This window comes from Hyla sarda, chromosome 3 (assembly GCF_029499605.1).
Source record: "Hyla sarda isolate aHylSar1 chromosome 3, aHylSar1.hap1, whole genome shotgun sequence".
Classification (NCBI taxonomy): Eukaryota; Metazoa; Chordata; class Amphibia; order Anura; family Hylidae; genus Hyla; species Hyla sarda.
Window position 1 is genome coordinate 10,441,214 of NC_079191.1, and position 19,598 is coordinate 10,460,811.

General features: G+C 42.8%; 1 protein-coding gene across 1 annotated transcript; it reads right to left on the reverse strand.

The window, feature by feature from the left end:
- Nucleotides 1–7,687: 7,687 nt before the first annotated feature.
- LOC130360919 (taste receptor type 2 member 39-like) lies at nucleotides 7,688–8,599 on the reverse strand. The gene has a single exon (XM_056563473.1). It carries the CDS (start codon nucleotides 8,597–8,599, stop codon nucleotides 7,688–7,690), a length of 912 nt encoding a protein of 303 aa, XP_056419448.1.
- Between the last annotated feature and the right edge of the window lie 10,999 nt (nucleotides 8,600–19,598).

A 19,598-nucleotide genomic window follows, 5' to 3' on the forward strand; every position in this document is an offset into this window, starting at 1 on the left:
CCCCTCCTAATGTGCATCGGACCTCATCACGAGGAAATTGTATTTTTTGTCCTTCCTAATTGCACTTCTGAAGTTCTCCTTGGACTACCCTGGCTTCAACACCATTCCCCAACCCTGGATTGGTCCACTGGGGAGATCAAGAGTTGGGGTCCCTCTTGTTCCAAGGACTGCCTTCAACCGGTTCCCAGTACTCCCTGCCGTGACCCTGTGGTTCCTCCTGTATCCGGTCCCCCTAAGGTCATTAAGGACTCTGCCTGCCACAGGAAATGCCTCTCCCCCCCTCCCAGTCCCATCAGGCAAGCCCCTGTGTCCCCTCATGGCCCTCGTCCTGGTGTCACACTGCCCCGTGCCAGGTCTCGCCCTCTGCCCTCTCTCCCCATTCCTACTCCTGCTGTTCTGCCTGCCGTTGAGGAATCCCTCCATCCTTTCCCGGTGTCCTCATCCCAGGGGAGGCAGTTACCGGATAAAGAGAAGGGGAGACCTAAGGGGGGGGGTACTGTTACGCCTAGCGCTCCGGGCCCCCGCTCCTCCACGGAGCGCTCACGGCGTCTTTCTCCCTGCAGCTCCCCGGTCAGTCCCGCTGACCGGGAGCGCTGCTCTGTCATGGCCGTTGGGGATGCGATTCGCACAGCGGGACGCGCCCGCTCGCGAATCGCATCCCAGGTCACTTACCCGTTCCCGTCCCCTGCTGTCATGTGCTGGCGCGCGCGGCTCCGCTCTCTAGGGCGCGCGCGCGCCAGCTCCCTGAGACTTAAAGGGCCAGTGCACCAATGATTGGTGCCTGGCCCAATTAGCTTAATTGGCTTCCACCTGGTCCCTGACTATATCTATCCTCCTCCCATGCACTTCCTTGCCGGATCTTGTTGCCCTTGTGCCTAGTGAAAGCGTTTTGTGTGTTTAAAGCCTGTGTACCAGAACTTCTGCTATCTCCCCTGACTACGAACCTTGCCGCCTGCCCCCGACCTTCTGCTACGTCCGACTTTGCTTCTGCCTACTCCCTTGTACCTCGCCTATCTTCAGCAGTCAGAGAGGTGAGCCGTTGCTAGTGGATACGACCTGGTCACTACCGCCGCAGCAAGACCATCCCGCTTTGCGGCGGGCTCTGGTGAAAACCTGTAGTGGCTTAGAACCGGTCCACTAGCGCGGCCCTCGCCATCCCTCTCTGGCACAGAGGATCCACTACCTGCCAGCCGGCATCGTGACAAACATGTTATGAAGAGTAAACAGGGAAGGCATAAGAATAACCAGTAAAACAATTACAAGTTTAAAGGTAATAAAATTGAAAAATAACATTTTTAAATGTACCTTAAATTTATCCTAAGAAAACTAGAATTTGCCACATATAAAACACAAACAATGTCAAAGAATGTAGAAAGAGAGTCTGAGAAAAACTGACTGTGTCCCTATGGAATAAACAAGGCAGAATAACTAGAATTTATTAATTTCCTAAATAAAAGAAAAAAGCAAATAAAACAATAAAGACTTGTAATAGGTGACAGACTTATTTTTTATCTGTATAAACTTGTGAATGGCAAAAGAACATTGTAATAAACTGGATTGTCTCTATACAATTATCATTAGTGCTCCTGGACCTCCAGCCTCAGCCCCTGCTCTCATACTGGCTCAGATGGACCCCGCATATATTTTTTACATTTTATAGTTTTGCCAGGATTAGTTTAAAATTTCAGCAAAATCACAATGAAATTACTACATTTTGTACAGAACCTTATTGAGGAGTTTTAGCAGTGGCTTTTCACAAAGCTAAGAAGTCCTCAGATGTAGATGACATTTGGGTAAGGAGGATAAGCATTATCACGGATTAATGTGGAGCCGTTTCCAAGAGATCATGGCCCAGATTTATCAAACTTTGTGAGAGAAAAAGTTGAGTGATTTTCCCACAGCAACCAATCACAGCTCAGCTAACGAGCTCTGGTAAAGTGAAAGCTGAGCTGTGATTGGTTGTTATGGAAAAATCAGTCCACTCATACTCATATACTGTCCTCATATACTGACCTCATATCCCTTTCTTGGGTTAAGCGGAGCTGTAATGAACAGATTTCAGGTGAAAATAGAAGGGGACGTGGCTTTGTGGGGTGTGGCTTGTGGTAAGGGCGTGGCTTGCAAGGCGGACCAACACATTTCTTCAGAGATGGGAAGCTTGTGAAATAAGGTGGTTCTGAGCTGTGATGAAGATATTGAGGTTAAAGGACCTGTCATGCCTTAACCCGAAAGAAAAAAGGGCCAAAGATAGAAAGATTGTGTCTAATAGAAACATAGAAACATAGAATGTGTCGGCAGATAAGAACCATTTGGCCCATCTAGTCTGCCCAATAATCTGAATACTATGAATAGTCCCTGGCCCTATCTTATGTGAAGGACAGCCTTATGCTTATCCCATGCATGTTTAAACTCCTTCACTGTATTTGCAGTGACCACTTCTGCAGGAAGGCTATTTCATGCATCCACTACTCTCTCAGTAAAGTGATACTTCCCGATATTACTGCAGAAACCTTTTCCCCTCTAATTTAAAACTATGTCCTCTTGTGGTAGTTTTTCTTCTTTTAAATATGCTCTCCTCCTTTACCGTATTGATTCCCTTTATGTGTTTAAAAGTTTCTATCACATCCCCTCTGTCTCTTCTTTCTTCTATACATGTTAAGGTCATTTAACCTTTCCTGGTACGTTTTATCCTGCAATCCATGTACTAGTTTAATATCTTCTCTGAACTCTCTCTAGAGTATCTATATCTTTCTGGAAATATGTCCTCCAGTACTGCGCACAATACTCCAATTGAGGTCTCACCAGTGTTCTGTACAGCGGCAAGAGCACTTCTCTCTTTCTACTGTTTATACCTCTCCCTATACATCCAAGCATTCTGCTAGCATTTCCTGCTCCTCTATTACATTGTCTTCCTACCTTTAAGTCTTCTGAAATAATTACTCCTAAATCCCTCTCCTCAGATACTGAGGTCAGGGCTGTGTCAAATAATCTATATTTTGCCTGAGGGTTTTTACGCCCCAGGTGCATTATCTTGCACTTATCCACATTAAATTTCAGTTGCCAGAGTTCTGACCATTCTTCTAGTTTGTCTAAATCCTTTTCCATTTGGCGGATCCCTCCAGGAACATCAACCCTGTTACATATCTTTGTGTCATCAGCAAAAAGACAAACCTTACCATCGAGACCTTCTGTAATATCGCTAATGAAGATATTAACCCCTTCCCGCAGAATGTCATATATAAATGCCGGGTTGTGCAGTGCGTTCGCGCATCCCAGCGTTTATAAATGACATGCAGTTAACCCGGCGATGCGCAGCATCGCACGGGTTAACTGGCAGAAGTCCCGCTGTTTCCAGCAGGGGACAACTTCTGCTTCACCCCCAGGACCATCAATTGATGGTCCTGGTCAGCGATCACTGTGATTGGTCCCTGTGGACCAATCACAGTGATCAGGGGTGAAAGTTCAGATCCCCCGCACTGCCCGCCCCTGGAAGTCGGGCAGAACGGGGGACGAAGGCTGCAGGGGCTCGCGGGGACCTGCGGCATTCGGGGGGGAACACGTGGGGACCGGCGGACTTACCTGATCCAGCGGCGGGACCGAGGAGCAGCGCGGGACCGGCCACGTGGAATAGCAGCGACGGGTAAGTATGTAGTCCTCAGAGGCAGCAGTGAAGATCTTCACTGCTGCTTCTAGGAGTCTGAAAACTACAACTCCCAGCATGCCTAGACAGCCTTTGGCTGTCTGGGCATGCTGGGAGTTGTAGTTTTGCAACATCTGGAGGGCCACTGTTTGGAGACCATTGTATAATGGTCTCCAATCTGTGCTCTTCCAGCTGTTGCAAAACTACAACTCCCAGCATGCACTGACTGTCCAGGCATGCTGGGAGTTTTAGTTCAGCAACATCTGGCCCTTCAGATGTTGCCGAACTACAACTCCCAGCATGCCCTTCAGCTGTCTGGGCATGCTGGGAGTTGTAGTTTTGCAACAGCTGGAGACACACTGGTTGGGAAACATTGTTTCTAACTCAGTGTTTCCTAACCTGTGTGCCTCCAGCTGTTGCAAAACTATAACTCCCAGCATGCACTAAAAGACCATGCATGCTGGGAGTTGTAGTTTTGCAACATCTGGAGGGCCCCAGTTTGGAGACCATTGTATAATGGTCTCCAATCTGTGCTCTTCCAGCTGTTGCAAAACTACAACTCCCAGTATGCACTGACTGTCCAGGCATGCTGGGAGTTTTAGTTCAGCAACATCTGGCCCTTCAGATGTTGCCGAACTACAACTCCCAGCATGCCCTTCAGCTGTCTGGGCATGCTGGGAGTTGTAGTTTTGCAACAACTGGAGACACACTGGTTGGGAAACATTGTCTGTTTCTAACTCAGTGTTCCCTAACCTGTGTGCCTCCAGCTGTTGCAAAACTATGACTCCCAGCATGCACTAACAGACCATGCATGCTGGAAGTTGTGGTTTTGCAACAGCTGATGCAAGCCCCCCCCCTTCCCCCCCCCCCCGCCACGCCACCCCCGTGAATGTACAGGGTACATTCACATGGGCGAGGCTTTTACAGTGGGTTTCTCGCATCTTGAGATGCAGCAAATTTTGCGCTGGGAAACTCGGTGTAATCCCCCGCCCATGTGACTGTACCATAAAAACACTACACTACACTAACACAAAATAAAATAAAAAGTTAAAAACACTACATATACACATACCCTTACACAGCCCCCCTCCCCCAATAAGAACGTCCGGTACACCACTGTTTCCAAAGCAGAGCCTCCAGCTGTTAAAAAACAACAACTCCCAGTATTGTCGGACAGCCGTTGACTGTCCAGGCATGCTGGGAGTTTTGCAACAGCTGGAGGCACCCTGTTTGGGAATCACTGGCGTAGAATACCCCTATGTCCACCCCTATGCAAATCCCTAATTTAGGCCTCAAATGCACATGGCGCTCTCACTTTGGAGCCCTGTCGTATTTCAGGGCAACAGTTTAGGGCGACATATGGGGTATCGCCGTACTCAGGAGAAATTGCGTTACAAGGTTTGGGGGGCTTTTTCTTCTTTAACCCTTCATGAAAAGGAAATGTTGGGGTCTACACCAGAATGTTAGTGTAACATTTTTTTATTTTTTACACTAACATGCTGATGTTGCCCTATACTTTACATTTTCACAAGAGGTAAAAGGGAAAAAAGCCCCCCAAAATTTGTAACGCAATTTCTCCCGACTACAGAGATACCCCATATGTGAGCGCAAAGTGCTCTGGGGGCGCACAACAAGGCCCAGAAGGGAGAGCACACCATGTACATTTGAGGTGATTTGCACAGGGGTGGCTGATTGTTACAGCGGTTTTGACAAACGCAAAAAAAACAAAACCCAACATGTGACCCCATTTCGGAAACGACACCCCTCACGGAATGTAATGAGGGGTGCAGTGAGAATTTACCCCCCACAGGTGTCTGACGGATCTTTGGAACAGTGGTCCATGAAAATGAAAACTTGTACAGCCCACTGTTCCAAAGATCTGTCAGACACCAGTGGGGGGCAAATGCTCACTGTACCCCTTGTTACGTTCCTCAAGGGGTCTAGTTTCCAAAATGGTATGCCATGTGTGTTTTTTTTTGCTGTTCTGGCACCTTAGGGGCTTCCTAAATGCGACATGCCCCCCGAGCAAAATTTGCTCTCAAAAAGCCAAATATGACTCCTTCTCTTCTGAGCATTGTAGTTCGCCCATAGTGCACTTCAGGTCAACTTATGGGGTACCTCCATACTCAGAAGAGATGGGGTTTCAAAATTTGGGGGGTATTTTCTGCTATTAACCCTTGCAAAAAGGTGAAATTAGGGGGGAAACACATTTTAGTGGAATTTTTTTTTTTTTTTTACATATGCAAAAGTCATGAAACACCTGTGGGGTAATAAGGCTCACTTTATTCCTTATTACATTCCTCAAGGGGTCTAGTTTCCAAAATGGTATGCCATGTGGGTATTTTTTGCTGTTCTGGCACCATAGGGGCTTCCTAAATGCGACATGCCCCCCGAGCAAAATTTGCTCTCAAAAAGCCAAATATGACTCCTTCTCTTCTGAGCATTGTAGTTCACCCATAGTGCACTTCAGGTCAACTTATGGGGTACCTCCATACTCAGAAGAGAAGGGGTTACAAATATTGGGGGGTATTTCCTGCTATTGACCCTTGGAAAAATGTGAAATTTGGGGGGAAACACACATTTTAGTGAAAATTTTTTTTTTTTTTTACATATGCAAAAGTCGTGAAACACCTGTGGGGTATTAAGGCTCACTTTATTCCTTGTTACGTACCTCAAGGGGTCTAGTTTCCAAAATGGTATGCCATGTGAGGGTTTTTTGCTGTTCTGGCACCATAAGGGCTTCCTAAATGCAACATTCCCCCAAAAACCATTTCAGAAAAACGTACTCTCCAAAATCCCCTTATCGCTCTTTCCCTTCTGAGCCCTCTACTGCGCCCGCCGAACACTTTACATAGACATATGAGGTATGTGCTTACTCGAGAGAAATTGGGCTACAAATATAAGTATACATTTTCTCCTTTTACCCCTTGTAAAAATTTTAAAATTGGGTCTACAAGAACATGCGAGTGTAAAAAATGAAGATTGTGAATTTTCTCCTTCACTTTGCTTCTATTCCCGTGAAACACCTAAAGGGTTAAAATGATGACTGAATGTCATTTTGAATACTTTGGGGGGTGCAGTTTTTATAATGGGGTCTTTTGTGGGGTATTTCTAATAAGAAGACCCTTCAAATCCACTTCAAACCTGAACTGGTCCCTGAAAAATAGTGAGTTTGAAAATTTTGTGAAAAATTGGAAAATTGCTGCTGAACTTTGAAGCCCTCTGGTGTCTTCCGAAAGTAAAAACTCGTCACTTTTATGATGCAGACATAAAGTAGACCTATTGTATATGTGAATAAAAACATTTTTTATTTGTAATATACATTTTCCTTACAAGCACAGAGCTTCAAAGTTAGAAAAATGCAAAATTTTCAAATTTTTCATCAAATTTTAGGATTTTTCACAAGGAAAGGATGCAAGTTACCACAAAAATTTACCACCATGTTAAAGTAGAATATGTCACGAAAAAACAATCTCAGAATCAGAATGATAACTAAAAGCATTCCAGAGTTATTAATGTTTAAAGTGACAGTGGTCAGATGTGCAAAAAACGCTCTGGTCCTTAAGGCCAAAATGGGCTTGGTCCTGAAGGGGTTAAACAATACTGGTCCCAGTACAGATCCCTGAAGTCCCCACTGGTAACAAGACCTTGCTCTGAATATTCTCCATTGACTTCAACCCTCTGTTGTCTGTTACTCAGCCACTGCCTAATCCACTCAACAATATTGGAGTCCAAGCTCAATGACTGCAGTTTATTGATAAGTCTTCTATGTGGGACAGTGTCAACAGCCTTACTAAAATTTAGATATGTGATGTCTACTGCCCCTCCGCCATCTATTATTTTAGTCACCCAGTCAAAAAAAATCAATAAGATTTGTTTGACATGATCTCCCTGAAGTAAACCCATGTTGTTTTTCATCTTGCAATCCATGGGATTTTAGATGTTCCACAATCCTATACTTTAGTAGGGTTTCCATTAATTTCCCCACTCTTGTGGGAGGAACTTGGTTTGTGGAAGGGATGTGGCTTGCAAGCTGGATGGACACTCTCACCGAGAGAAGCAGAGTGCTGAGGGAAACATCTTCTTCACCTCACTGCTGGAAGAGATCATGTAGAGAGAATGGAGCAACTGGAGGCTACAGGGTATTAGAGAAGAAATCTGAGCGGAATGCTTTACATATAGAAATGTATGAGAATTGTATGTGATCAGAAATATAACATACATTATCTGTAGCACCAAAAATAAGCTCATACTTTTCAAAGCACCAAAGTGAGATTTTAGGTTTGGGCTCTGGGTATGTGACTCATTGCTCCTCATCCGTCTGGTGTGAATGAGGAGGAAATGAATCAACAAGGAGATGGAGACACATAATATAAGAAATGGAGGAATGCTGCCTAGAGAAAAAAGCAAGAACTTGTTATTATAGTTTGGGACTGCAACAAGTTCATACCCAGCCATATTTCCAGTAGAACCATTGGATAAATTCTGTAGCTTTAGGTCATAACTGTACCAAGCATATATAAGGCTGGAGATCAGTGAGATCAGCAGAGAGGACAGAATCAACCACGGGACCATGGTGGAGATCCGGGTCTTCAGGAAGATGAAGAGTTTATAGTTGTAGGTCACAATCTTCACACAGTAGAAGACACAGAGGAGGGTGGCCAACCAGAGACTGCTGCAGAAGACGAACATAATCTCCATATTTAAGGTTAACATCACAACATTGTTTTTCAATAGCCATGGAAAAAATACATTGATGGAGTTATTTATAATGAAAGTCAGAAAATCTAAAGCTCTGGAGGACGCCAAAGAGCTGAGGATCTTATTATAGGTCGGGAGAGATCTCAGGTTTTTCCATTTCATGAGGTTAGCCGCCACCATAATCATATTTACTGTGAATCCCACCAGGCAGATCATATAGAACACGGCTAGGAGAAAATATCTGGTAGAAAATTCCATGATCAATAATAGAATTTTCTGTTGAGGATTTATAATCTCCTCTGTACTGTCTTGTCTCAGGGTGTATATACAGATTTGATCATGGAGGATTCTTTATAGCAGGCTCGTGTCTATTTCTTATGGAAATTATTTGACCATGTCTGATATCCATGCAAATCCTTTATCTGATCTGTAGTTAGTTTTAAACATAGTATATGTGCTTAATAGAACAAACACGTGAGACAACAACAACAATCATTTCCCTTTTGTTCCATTACAATTTACTATGAGATTACTGAACAGTTGACCTCACTCCATTTAAATACTTATGTACAAGTGGTCCCTCAACTTTCAATGGCCTAAACATGCAACATTTTAAACTTACAATTACTTCAACTTATTAAGTAAAGATGAGCATCAGTACTCATAGTGCTGTCATCTCTGCCAGTCAACAAGCATGTTGAATTTAGTTGTAAACAGGCAAGATCGAGAATCTATTTTAGAAGAGATGAAAAATCAGGAGATAAAATATCCCACACTGAACAAATAGCAGACAAATTTATGAGTTACTACTGTAACCTCTATGACTTAAAAGAGGATAAGCTAAATATCCCCACTGAGATGGAGATCCAGACTTTTCTATCTGGGCTGGATTTACCTTGTTTGGACCCAGTTCAGCTAGTGGAGTTGAATAGACCTTTGACATTAGAGGATGCGAGGAAAATATTGAACTTGATCCTGGTAGGGAAATCTCCTGGGCCAGATCGCGGATTATTATAAAAGATATTTTGAGATTTTGTCACCTTTTTGTTGGCCTTCTTGCAAGAAATATTTGAGACTGGCATAGTGCAAAAAGAGAACCAAGCAGCTTTAATTATAACCTTGCCAAAGGAAGGCAAAGCGCCGGATAGAACTGGTAACTTTAGGCCAAAATCATTGTTAAACGTGGATATGAAAATCTACGCAAAAATTTTTTGGCCCATTGTCTATCCTCGGTTATGCTGTATTTGGTGATTTCGGATCAAGCAGGGTTCATCAAGGGACGGCAGGCGTATGGCAATAGCAGAAGAGTGGTCAACTTACTTTATTATGAGGAATCAAAGCATTTTTTTTATCACTGGACAGCGAGAAAGTATTTAACCGTATTAATTGGTCATTTGCTATATGGCAGGTATGATTGACTCAGAATTATTATTATACCTCCCTATATGGTGCAATAAAACTCTGTCTAAGGGTTCCCCATTAAAAGAAGTGGGCTTAAAATATTGGGCATTTTGGCACCTACAATTGCACAACAAAAACATGACAATTCTATCACACACTCTTTTGAATATTAATCTTATTAAGCCAGGTTTGAATATATCCAGATGGATAGAATGGGTCCTAAAAGAAGTTTCACAATTATATGTACAAGGGTCAATATGCACATTCAAACAAATCTGATTGACTTATAACATTCCCAATTCCGATTTCTTAAAATTTTTGCAGAAATGTCATATACTAATGGCCAAAGGAATAGAAGAAAAATTGTAGACACCAATAGCTTTTAATATTCTTCGCCATTCTGGAAATGGATTCAAACAAATATATGATTTTTAGACTCCTCCCTTCCAGCTTTTAAAGCCGTGGCATACAGTATATTAAGTGGGGGAAAGAGCTGGGATTTAAGATTTCTGAGGCGTACTGGCAACAATCCACAAGATGGATCTATAAAGCATTATGGTGTACATCTCACTTGGAGAAGGTTATGAAGATGAGGCTGAGGTGATATCTCACACCAACACGTCTCCATGGGATGTTTCCAGAGTTATCGTCAAGATGCTGGAGGGGATGTGGAGGGCAGGTTACATTGCTGCATGTATTTTGGGCTTGCCCACTTCTTGAACATATTTGGGAGGAAATAGGAGGGTTATTAAGGGGAATTGTGAATATGCTGTTTAGCTGAAAGGAGTAGTCCAGTGCTGAAAAATGTATCCCCTATCCTAAGGATAGGGGATAAGTTCCAGATCGCGGGTGTCCGACCGCTGGGGCCCCCCGTGATCTCCTGTAAGGGGCCCGATTGGCCAGATAGCTGGCCAGATAGCGGGTGTCGACCACTGCACGAAGCAGCGGCCGACACGCCCCCTCAATACAGCGCTATGGCAGAACCGGAGATGGCCGAAGGCAGCTCTCCGGGTCTGCCATAGAGTTGTATTGAGGGGGCGTGTCAACCACCGCCTCCTGTGGTGGTCAACACGCCCCCTTCCCGTGTACTGCCGGGGCCCCATAAAGGAGATCGCTGGGGGCCCCAGCGGTCGGACCGCCTGCGATCAGAAACTTATCCCCAATCCTTAGGATAGAGGATAAGTTTTTCAGCACTGGACTACTCCTTTAACCCTATAACTGGCCTTGCTAATGGTAGGCATCCATGAAACAAAGACTATGCTGTAAAATTTTAACAATAACTAAAATACCCATAGCTAGTTATTGGAAAACTAGCAACGTGCCAACATTGTCAGAAATTATAGTATCAATTAATTTGGCATGTAGGTACGGACAGGTTATAGCATACGTGGAGAATAGGACAGCAGAATACTTTGCAGCATGGGCTAACTGGTTGATTTACGACCACCATACCCAAAAATACGAGGTATAAAAAAGAGGATAGGAAAATACAAATAAGAGATCAACAAACTAAAACTCATTAAGAGCTATCGACAGGATAGGATGTGGGGTAAATATCCTGAGTGTTTGTTAGTTTTTCCATTTTTTCTTTTTAGTTTTTGTTTGGATATCTGAGTTGTTGTTTTTTTTCTCTTTGTGTTCTTTCTATGTACTAAATACGTACTTTCTTTAAAACCCAATGAAAAGATTGAACGAGAAGTTAGACATATGTAGCCTGTAGTGCTAATACAGGTCTGTTGCATTTACTATTGTTCTGCAAACACTGTCAGTACTCATTTTCTGTCATCTCTGCCAGTCAAAAAGCTTGTTGAAGTTATACGTATCTAGCCTGTACTGTGAATACAGTTGTGTTGCATTTCATTTTGTTCCACAAACACCTTCAGTACATGTTCTGTCATCTCTTACACACAAAAGCATGTTCCTCTGACATGTATCTGGCCCATTTACACAGTTTTGTTGAATATTATATTTTCCCCCAAACACACCTTAAATCTTTTTAGTTGTGCGCACGCAAACACGCATTATACTAACAAAACCTGTACATTCCAAACACATTAGGCTTCTAAAGCGACTGTATTTTTTAAATTTTGGTTTTATTAAACTTGCCTTGTGCGTACCTTGTTGTAAGTATTGAAACTTTAAGGGGTACTCCGGTGCAAAACATCTTATCACCTATCAAAAGTCACACCACGCCCCCTGTATTAATGTCTATGGGAGGGGGCGTGACAGCTAGTATGTATGCCTCCTCCCATAGAACTGAATGAAGGGGGCACAGCTGCTGTAGTCACCAGTCATTCGGCACAGAGTTGAGTTTGCTCCATGCACGGATGACCAAGGTGCCACGCCAGCGATCGTGGGGGTCCCCAGTGGCGGGATCCTTGCGATCTAACATCTTCTCCCCTATCCTTTTGATTGGCAATAAGATGTTTTGGAATACCCCTTTAAAGTTGACAAGTAGATTGGGGAAAAGTCACCCAAAAAAGATAAAATGATCCTTAAAAAAATATATATCTCAGTCCTGGATAATAAATCTAGGGAAGGGACTTCAGTCCTAGGGTGCAGTGTGGTGACTGGGTGCTCTAATCCCAGTTTAAGCACAATGAACAAAAGAAATCCACACACACTGTTTCACTGCAACAATTTCTTCCTTTTATATATGGATCCTTTCCAAAATTATAACACGGTACAGGAAGGCAGAAAAATTATAATCACCCACTGTGGATAGAGCAAAGTCTGCATGATGTCAACATTGTGCGGACTTTGCTCTATTCACAGTGGGTGATTATAATTTTTCTGCCTTCCTGTACCGTGTTATAATTTTGGAAAGAATCCATATATAAAAGGAAGAAATTGTTGCAGTGAAACAGTGTGTGTGGATTTCTTTTGTTCATTGTCCTTAAAAAAATATGTCTGGTAAAGGAATTGTCTGTCCTAGAGGGTTTCTTCATCTCTGTCTTTGCTCCCCCCCCCCACCTTCTGCTATGCAGAAATATAGCAAGAGCCACAAAGAGGAGTTGGGTCATAGTCAGCCTTTGGAGCTTGTTGCTGTGGTGGGGCAAGGGGCTGCAGTGGCCGAGTCATGGTGAGGATTCTGGAAGGCAAAACAAACGGGGATTGCATATATCCAATATTTTTATCTATAAATTTTTCAACTGCCATACAAAAACAGGCATAGAATGGATATAACAAGAATAGTCAGCCGGTGATAAAGTAGCAAAAATCAGTCCGCCACTTTTAGGATTTCACTAGCCTCTCTGAGGTTTTCTGTTCCTGGCTGTAATTCATTGCATCTCCTGCAGGCTGAAAGTCGAGCTGCTCAGAAGATCCGAGCACCGACCATAGATCAGACGACATTTCAGGAGAATGAACTCCCTTTCTCAAGCCCTGAGGCTTGGACTTTGGTATTTTTTTACATAAGCATTATTGACCGTGCGGTTTAATTAACATTAATTTTTTATAGTTTGGACATTTGTGCACGCGGTGATACCACAAATGTTTATTTTTATGATACATCTTTCCAAGAACGGAAAGAATCTGGCACTATCGCTATTTCTAAACATACATTTCGTTCAGGTCTTAGGACAAAGGAGCAGGTATATGACACACCACCATGCCGGTGGCGCTACACATAAAGGAAAACAAGCAAGAAATAGAATATCACACAAGTAAAAAGTAACGGAGTCCTCACCGATTCTTATACTGGTAGAATGGGCTTCTCACTCCAGGGAGCGCATTGGTTTGTGGAGGGAGGTGGCAGGTGGAACTGGGGGGAGTTCAGACGTTGTGTCACGTACCATATCACGCCACTAAGTGCTTCATCAGGCCGCTGAAAGACGTCATCACATTTACTCTACGTTATTAAAGGAGTACTTGGGTGGAAAACTTTTTTTTATTTTTTTTTATCAACTGGTGCCAAAAAGTTAAACAGATTTGTAAATTAGAGATAAATGGAAATGTGTGTGCAGCTCACAACCTTGTATCTGAGGTTAAATTGTGGTTGACAAATCGGTCCCCACCGACTGAGTAAAATAAATTTAGAAACAAAATTTCAACCACCTCTCAAGGACACCACCCTACTGGGTGCACAGTGAAAAAATGGTTTGAAGACAGTTTGTTTGAACAATGCACAAAATATTTATTAAAATGCAATTATAAAATTATTCATTTAAAAAACATTTGAACAGAGAAATATTGAATATAGTTGATTACCATAGGGCCCTAATGGTATATTTTCATAGTAATATATGAGGCACTGCAGTTGTAAATAATGGCCGACTCTCTGAATTGTACTGTTGAACCAGAAATTTGTATATCTGGTTGTAAAGTCCTTTGTGAGGATTGGACTAAAAATGCCTGTAGTCTCTATGGAGATGAATAATGCTCACCGTGTCCGCTGGTCCTGTACTGCGACGGGCCGAAAATGATGGGAGTAGCAGTTCTACTTCACAAGCAGAACGTTGATTTCGACTTGGTTTGGGAGCGGTGATATAGCAGATGGCTCCCACGCAGGAGGTCCGTAGCTGCGGCGTGCAGCTGTTGTGATGTCGGACCCTCGCTGGCTTACTCCGGTGGAAATGCTTGCGGTGGTGGCAGCAAGTAAGGCATGTAAGGTAGAATCAGAAGCGACTGACGCACTCACTTGCTTCTGATTCTACCTTACATGCCTTACTTGCTGCCACCACCGCGAGCATTTCCACCGGAGTGAGCAAGCAAGGGTCCGACATCACAACAGCTGAACACCGCTGTATCTGCTATATCTGCTATATAACCGCTCCCAAACCAAGCCCAAATTAGCACTCTGCTTGTGAAGTAGAACTGCTACTCCCATCATTTTCGGCCCGTCGCAGTACGGGACCAGCGGACACGGTGAGCATTATTCATCTCCATAGAGACTACAGGAATTTTTAGTCCAATCCTTAAAAAGGACTTTACAACCAGATACACAAATTGCCGGTTTAACAGTACAATCCAGAGAGTCGGACATTATTTACAACTGCAGTGCCTCATATATTACTATGAAAATATACCATTAGGCCCTATGATAATCAACTATATTCAATATTGCTCTATTCAAATGTTTTTTAAATGAATAATTTTATAATTGTTTTTTAATAAATATTTTTTGCATTGTTCAAACAAACTGTCTTCAAACCATTTTTTCACTGTGCACCCAGTAGGGTGGTATCCTTGAGGGGTGGTTGGAATTTTGTTTCTAGATTTGTAAATTACTTCTATTAAAAAATCTTTAAAATCCTTCCAGTACTTCTTAGCTGCAGAATACTACAAAGGAAATTAGTTTCTTTTTTGAACACAGAGCTCTCTGCTGACATCATGACCACAGTGCTCTCTGCTGACATCTCTGTCCATTTTAGGAACTGTCCAGAGCAGCATATGTTTTCTATGGGGATTTTTTCCTATTCTGGACAGTTCTTAAAATGGACAGAGATGTCAGTGTTACGCCGAGCGCTCCGGGTCCCCGCTCCTCCCCGGAGCGCTCGCAGCGTTTTCCTGTTCGCAGCGCCCCGGTCAGACCCGCTGACCGGGAGCGCTGCGATAATGTCTCTAGCAGGGATGCGATGCGGGACGCGCCCGCTCGCGACTCGCATCCCGGCCCGCTTACCAGACTCATTTCCCGTCTGTTCTGTCCCGGCGCGCGCGGCCCAGCTCCCTAGGGCGTGAGCGCGACGGCTCTCTGCGGTTTAAAGGGCCGGTGCTCCACTGATTGGCGCCTGGTTCTAATTAGTGTGTTCACCTGTGCACTTCCCTATATAACCTCACTTCCCCTTCTCTTCCTTGCCGGATCTTGTTGCCATTGTGCCAGTGAAAGCGTTCTTTGTATGTTCCAAGCCAGTGTTCCAGACTTCTTGCCGTTGCCCCTGACTACGATCCTTGCTGCCTGCCCTGACCTTCTGCTACGTCCGACCTTGCTCTTGCCTAATCCCTTGTACCGCGCCTATCTCAGCAGTCAGAGAGGTTGAGCCGTTGCCGGTGGATACGACCTGGTTGCTACCGCCGCTGCAAGACCATCCTGCTTTGCGGCGGGCTCTGGTGAATACCAGTAGCAACTTAGAACGGTCCACGCCAATCCCTCTCTGACACAGAGGATCCACCTCCAGCTTGCCGAATCCTGACAGTCAGATAAGAGCACTGTGGTCATGATGTCAGCAGAGAGCTCTGTGTTCCAAAAAGAAAATAATTTCCTCTGTAGTATTCAGTAGCTAATAAGTACTGGAAGGATTAAGATTAGAAGTAATTTACAAACCTGTTTAACTTTCTGGCACCAGTTGACTAAAAAAAAAAAAAAGGTTTTCCACCGGAGTACTCCTTTAACTTCTTTCCAGGTAGCATCATGTAAGTGAAGAAACAGGTGAAAGTTAACTCTTTATGTGCTTATGAATAGAATAGAAAAAAATCTAAACAAATATTGAGGAATAAAACCTTTCATGTAAGTTAGGCACTGGATTTGGGGGATTATAAAAGTGCATTAAATTAATTTTTATCATTAAGACCTAATGGTCCTGTTGCATCCAGTCTGGATTCAGTCTGGAGCGGCACTTGGTGTCTATCCTTACCCCAGCAAGCAGATTCCACCCTTTCAATTGCTCCAAACTTTAGAGATGACAGTTTATTTTCATGACATGAAATCATATGATTTATAAATCTCTGCAAACCTTTGCCAGTATATAGGGATCTAATGTGCTCTCTAATTATATGAAATAACAGTCATCAAACTGGCCAATCAAACTGGCTTATTGACACCTGAAGAGTAGGGAATTACACTTGTGCTTCCTGTTCGTTCTGCGACTTGAAGATTAATACTAAAACCATACAATTAGGACGTTACACTGTATTCGTGAAACAGCCTATGACATGTAGATCTACAGTTGTATTGTACTGCATGATTTGCTTGTGTGGTCTATACTACATAGGAAAGACAAAAAGACCGTTATTTCATAGAATTAGGGAGCACATTAGATCCTTACATATGTCTGTGTCCTTAAGAGCAAGCATTGCTCCATAGACAATAAATAGAGATCTGCCTGCACTCACACAATGTGCTTCATTTATTGCAAGTGACAGGGTGAAAGGGTTAAGTTGCACTACTGTGCAGCTCAACTTAACTCTTTTTTCACAGTAAACCAGCAAATCCACTGGTTTACTGTACCATAGGATGGGGGGTAAATATCCTGAGTGTTTGTTTGTTTTTCTATTTGTTCTGTTTAGTTTTTGTTTGGATATCTGAGTTGTTGGTTTTTTTCTTTGTGTTCTTTCTATGTACTAAATACGTACTTTCTTTAAAACCCAATGAAAAGATTGAACGAGAAGTTAGACATATGTAGCTGCTGAGCAATGCTTTTGAACTCTTTGGGGGAAGGGGGTGTACTTACCATCTCGTCACTGGTCCAGGCCTCTTCTTGTGTAGCCCTGCCTCTAGCGATGACGTCACTAGGGGCGGAGATACAAAATAAGAGGCCCAGATGGTATCACTCTCTTTATTGTAAATATATACAGCCATATGAGTGTATAATGTATCCCACCCTTCCAATGAGTTAATTAGCACTAACTCCTTTCTTGCTGGGCTGAGCTGTACTTGTGCCTGTCAACTGTGAGCACAGGTCAGCCCCGATATTACCAGGTACATGCAAGCCACATTTGGAAATGTCAGCGAGCTTAGCAGATCGAATGCAGGTTTGTGGGATTCAGCATGCTCAACTCTAATCAAAATGTTTAACATTAACACTCTTTATTTAAATATGTCAAGATAATGAAATTATTTTATTTAAAAAGTTTAATTATAAAGGATAGGGAATAAGATGTGTAAGCACCGGAGTACCCCTTAAATCTCTTATATCCCTATTAATTCATCACCGACTGTGCTTGGCAATGTTTGGAAGACCCGTAGAGGATGGAGTGGTGTCCGGGCATGTGTGGCCCGCTCCATTAATTCACCTGTACATGTTTACTTTGCTTAAGATTGGTTATTCCAGGGGTCGGACTCCCACCAATCCACAAGTTATCCCTTATTCAGTGGATAGTTTAGGAGAAAACTATGTGTCACTACTTTTCTCTTCATCGTTCGGTGAGATTCACAATAGATAAAATAAAATCATTTCTCAGGACTGTGATGCTACAGAATACCTCACTGTGATACAGAGTCAATGGCTGGAAGTTATTAATAAAATGAGATCCGGCTCCGGTGATATAATGTTACCAGATCTTATGATGCAGATAGAACAAGTATTTACATATCGCTCTATGTATCTAGGCAGGATCAAAATATATGATGCAAAGCAGCCTGGAAATACACAGCATTAGCACTTAGGCAAATTTGTGGAGCTGAGATGTTGTATTGGTATCTGCCTTTATGGAACACAGGGAGGTTTTAATAAATTTTATTTCTCTTGAATAAGTTTTATTACTTGTAATGTGTTCCTGTAGTATTTAGGACATTTAATAGAATATTTATTTTAAAGGATATTTATATATCATTTAAAGGATTATTCCAGGATTTTTTTCAGCCTTTAAGCCCATGATGCCAATTTATAACACTGTGAACACTGTGTAATTTAATTCTATTACCTCCATACACCACTTTGTCTAGTTTTCATGCATAGGACCCACACCTGGAAGTTCAGTTCTGTAGTGCAAGCATTTTTATTTTACTGTCTTTGACCTTTTTCCCGCATTCTATACAGTCTGAGAAAATATGTCATATGTCACATGGTCTCCAGGGGGCGTGGTTATCATGCAGTATGTGGGGGGGGGATAGCATTACTTTATAAAATCCCTTTTACCCTGTTATCCACCCACCCACTGTAGCAAAGCCATGAACCTCTGGAGGTCACGTGACTTATGACATATTGTCTATGGCCATATGGGATGCTGGGAAAGGTCATCGACAACAGTAAAATAAAAATACTTGCACTAAAGCACTAACGGGCTTGGGTCCCTTGTATGAAAAATGGGATAAAGTGGTGCATGGAGGTAATAAAAGCAAATTACATTGTATTATAATGTGGAATCCCCCTTTAATGACAATCCAGGGGCCAGTGCCCCCAACCCTTATCACAAGAAAAAAAAAAGGGGGGAGAAGGGCACCAATAAGTGCTGTGCCTTTTCTGATGTATCTCACTGAGGGACTGCAGAGCAAGCTTCTGGCTGGGGGCGGGTAGCTCTGTGTGTGCGCCTGTAGTGGAGGTTTTCTAGAGTGGGAAATCCCCCACTATACGAGGACACACATAGCTACCCAGCCGCATCCGGGAGCTAATCTGCAGTTCCTCTGAGACTGCTGTCGACGCATCCTCACAGTGAAACTCTGACCTTAGGGAGCATTCAAACACATTTGATTTTACAAGGCAATCAAAACTACTTAAGCATTGCCTTGGAAAGTTACGGATTTTACAACTTCATCCCTTCACATCCCTTCTGCCCATTGTTAAAACAATCAAAATTATAAGTATAAACTTAAAAAGGAGGAGAGTGCCTAATACTTAACTTTTAATAAGATCTCATAAAATAACACCAATTAGTGCTCAAAAATCCTCTCACCAAAAAAAACTAAATATTAAAACTGACCAGGTTGTCAGTAATCAAACATAGGTCGTTGCCTATAGCAACCTATATATAAGCGTTAGGTAGATCTACTACATCGACCAATTCAGACGACTTAGAACACCAATATATATAGCTTCAGATCAGTTATCCATTTAAGGCTATATGCCCACAGATGTGAGCACTATTCAGATGGAATGTGGATTTATTAATTATCTCATATAACTCTCAACGCGTTTATATCACAATAATGTGACGTCCTCAGGAGAGATAGATATACCACTATCAAATTCATAGTATGCAA

Bases quoted from the DNA above. Each gene is read 5' to 3' on its own strand.
- LOC130360919 (XM_056563473.1), bottom strand. From the start codon at position 8,599: ATGGAATTTTCTACCAGATATTTTCTCCTAGCCGTGTTCTATATGATC.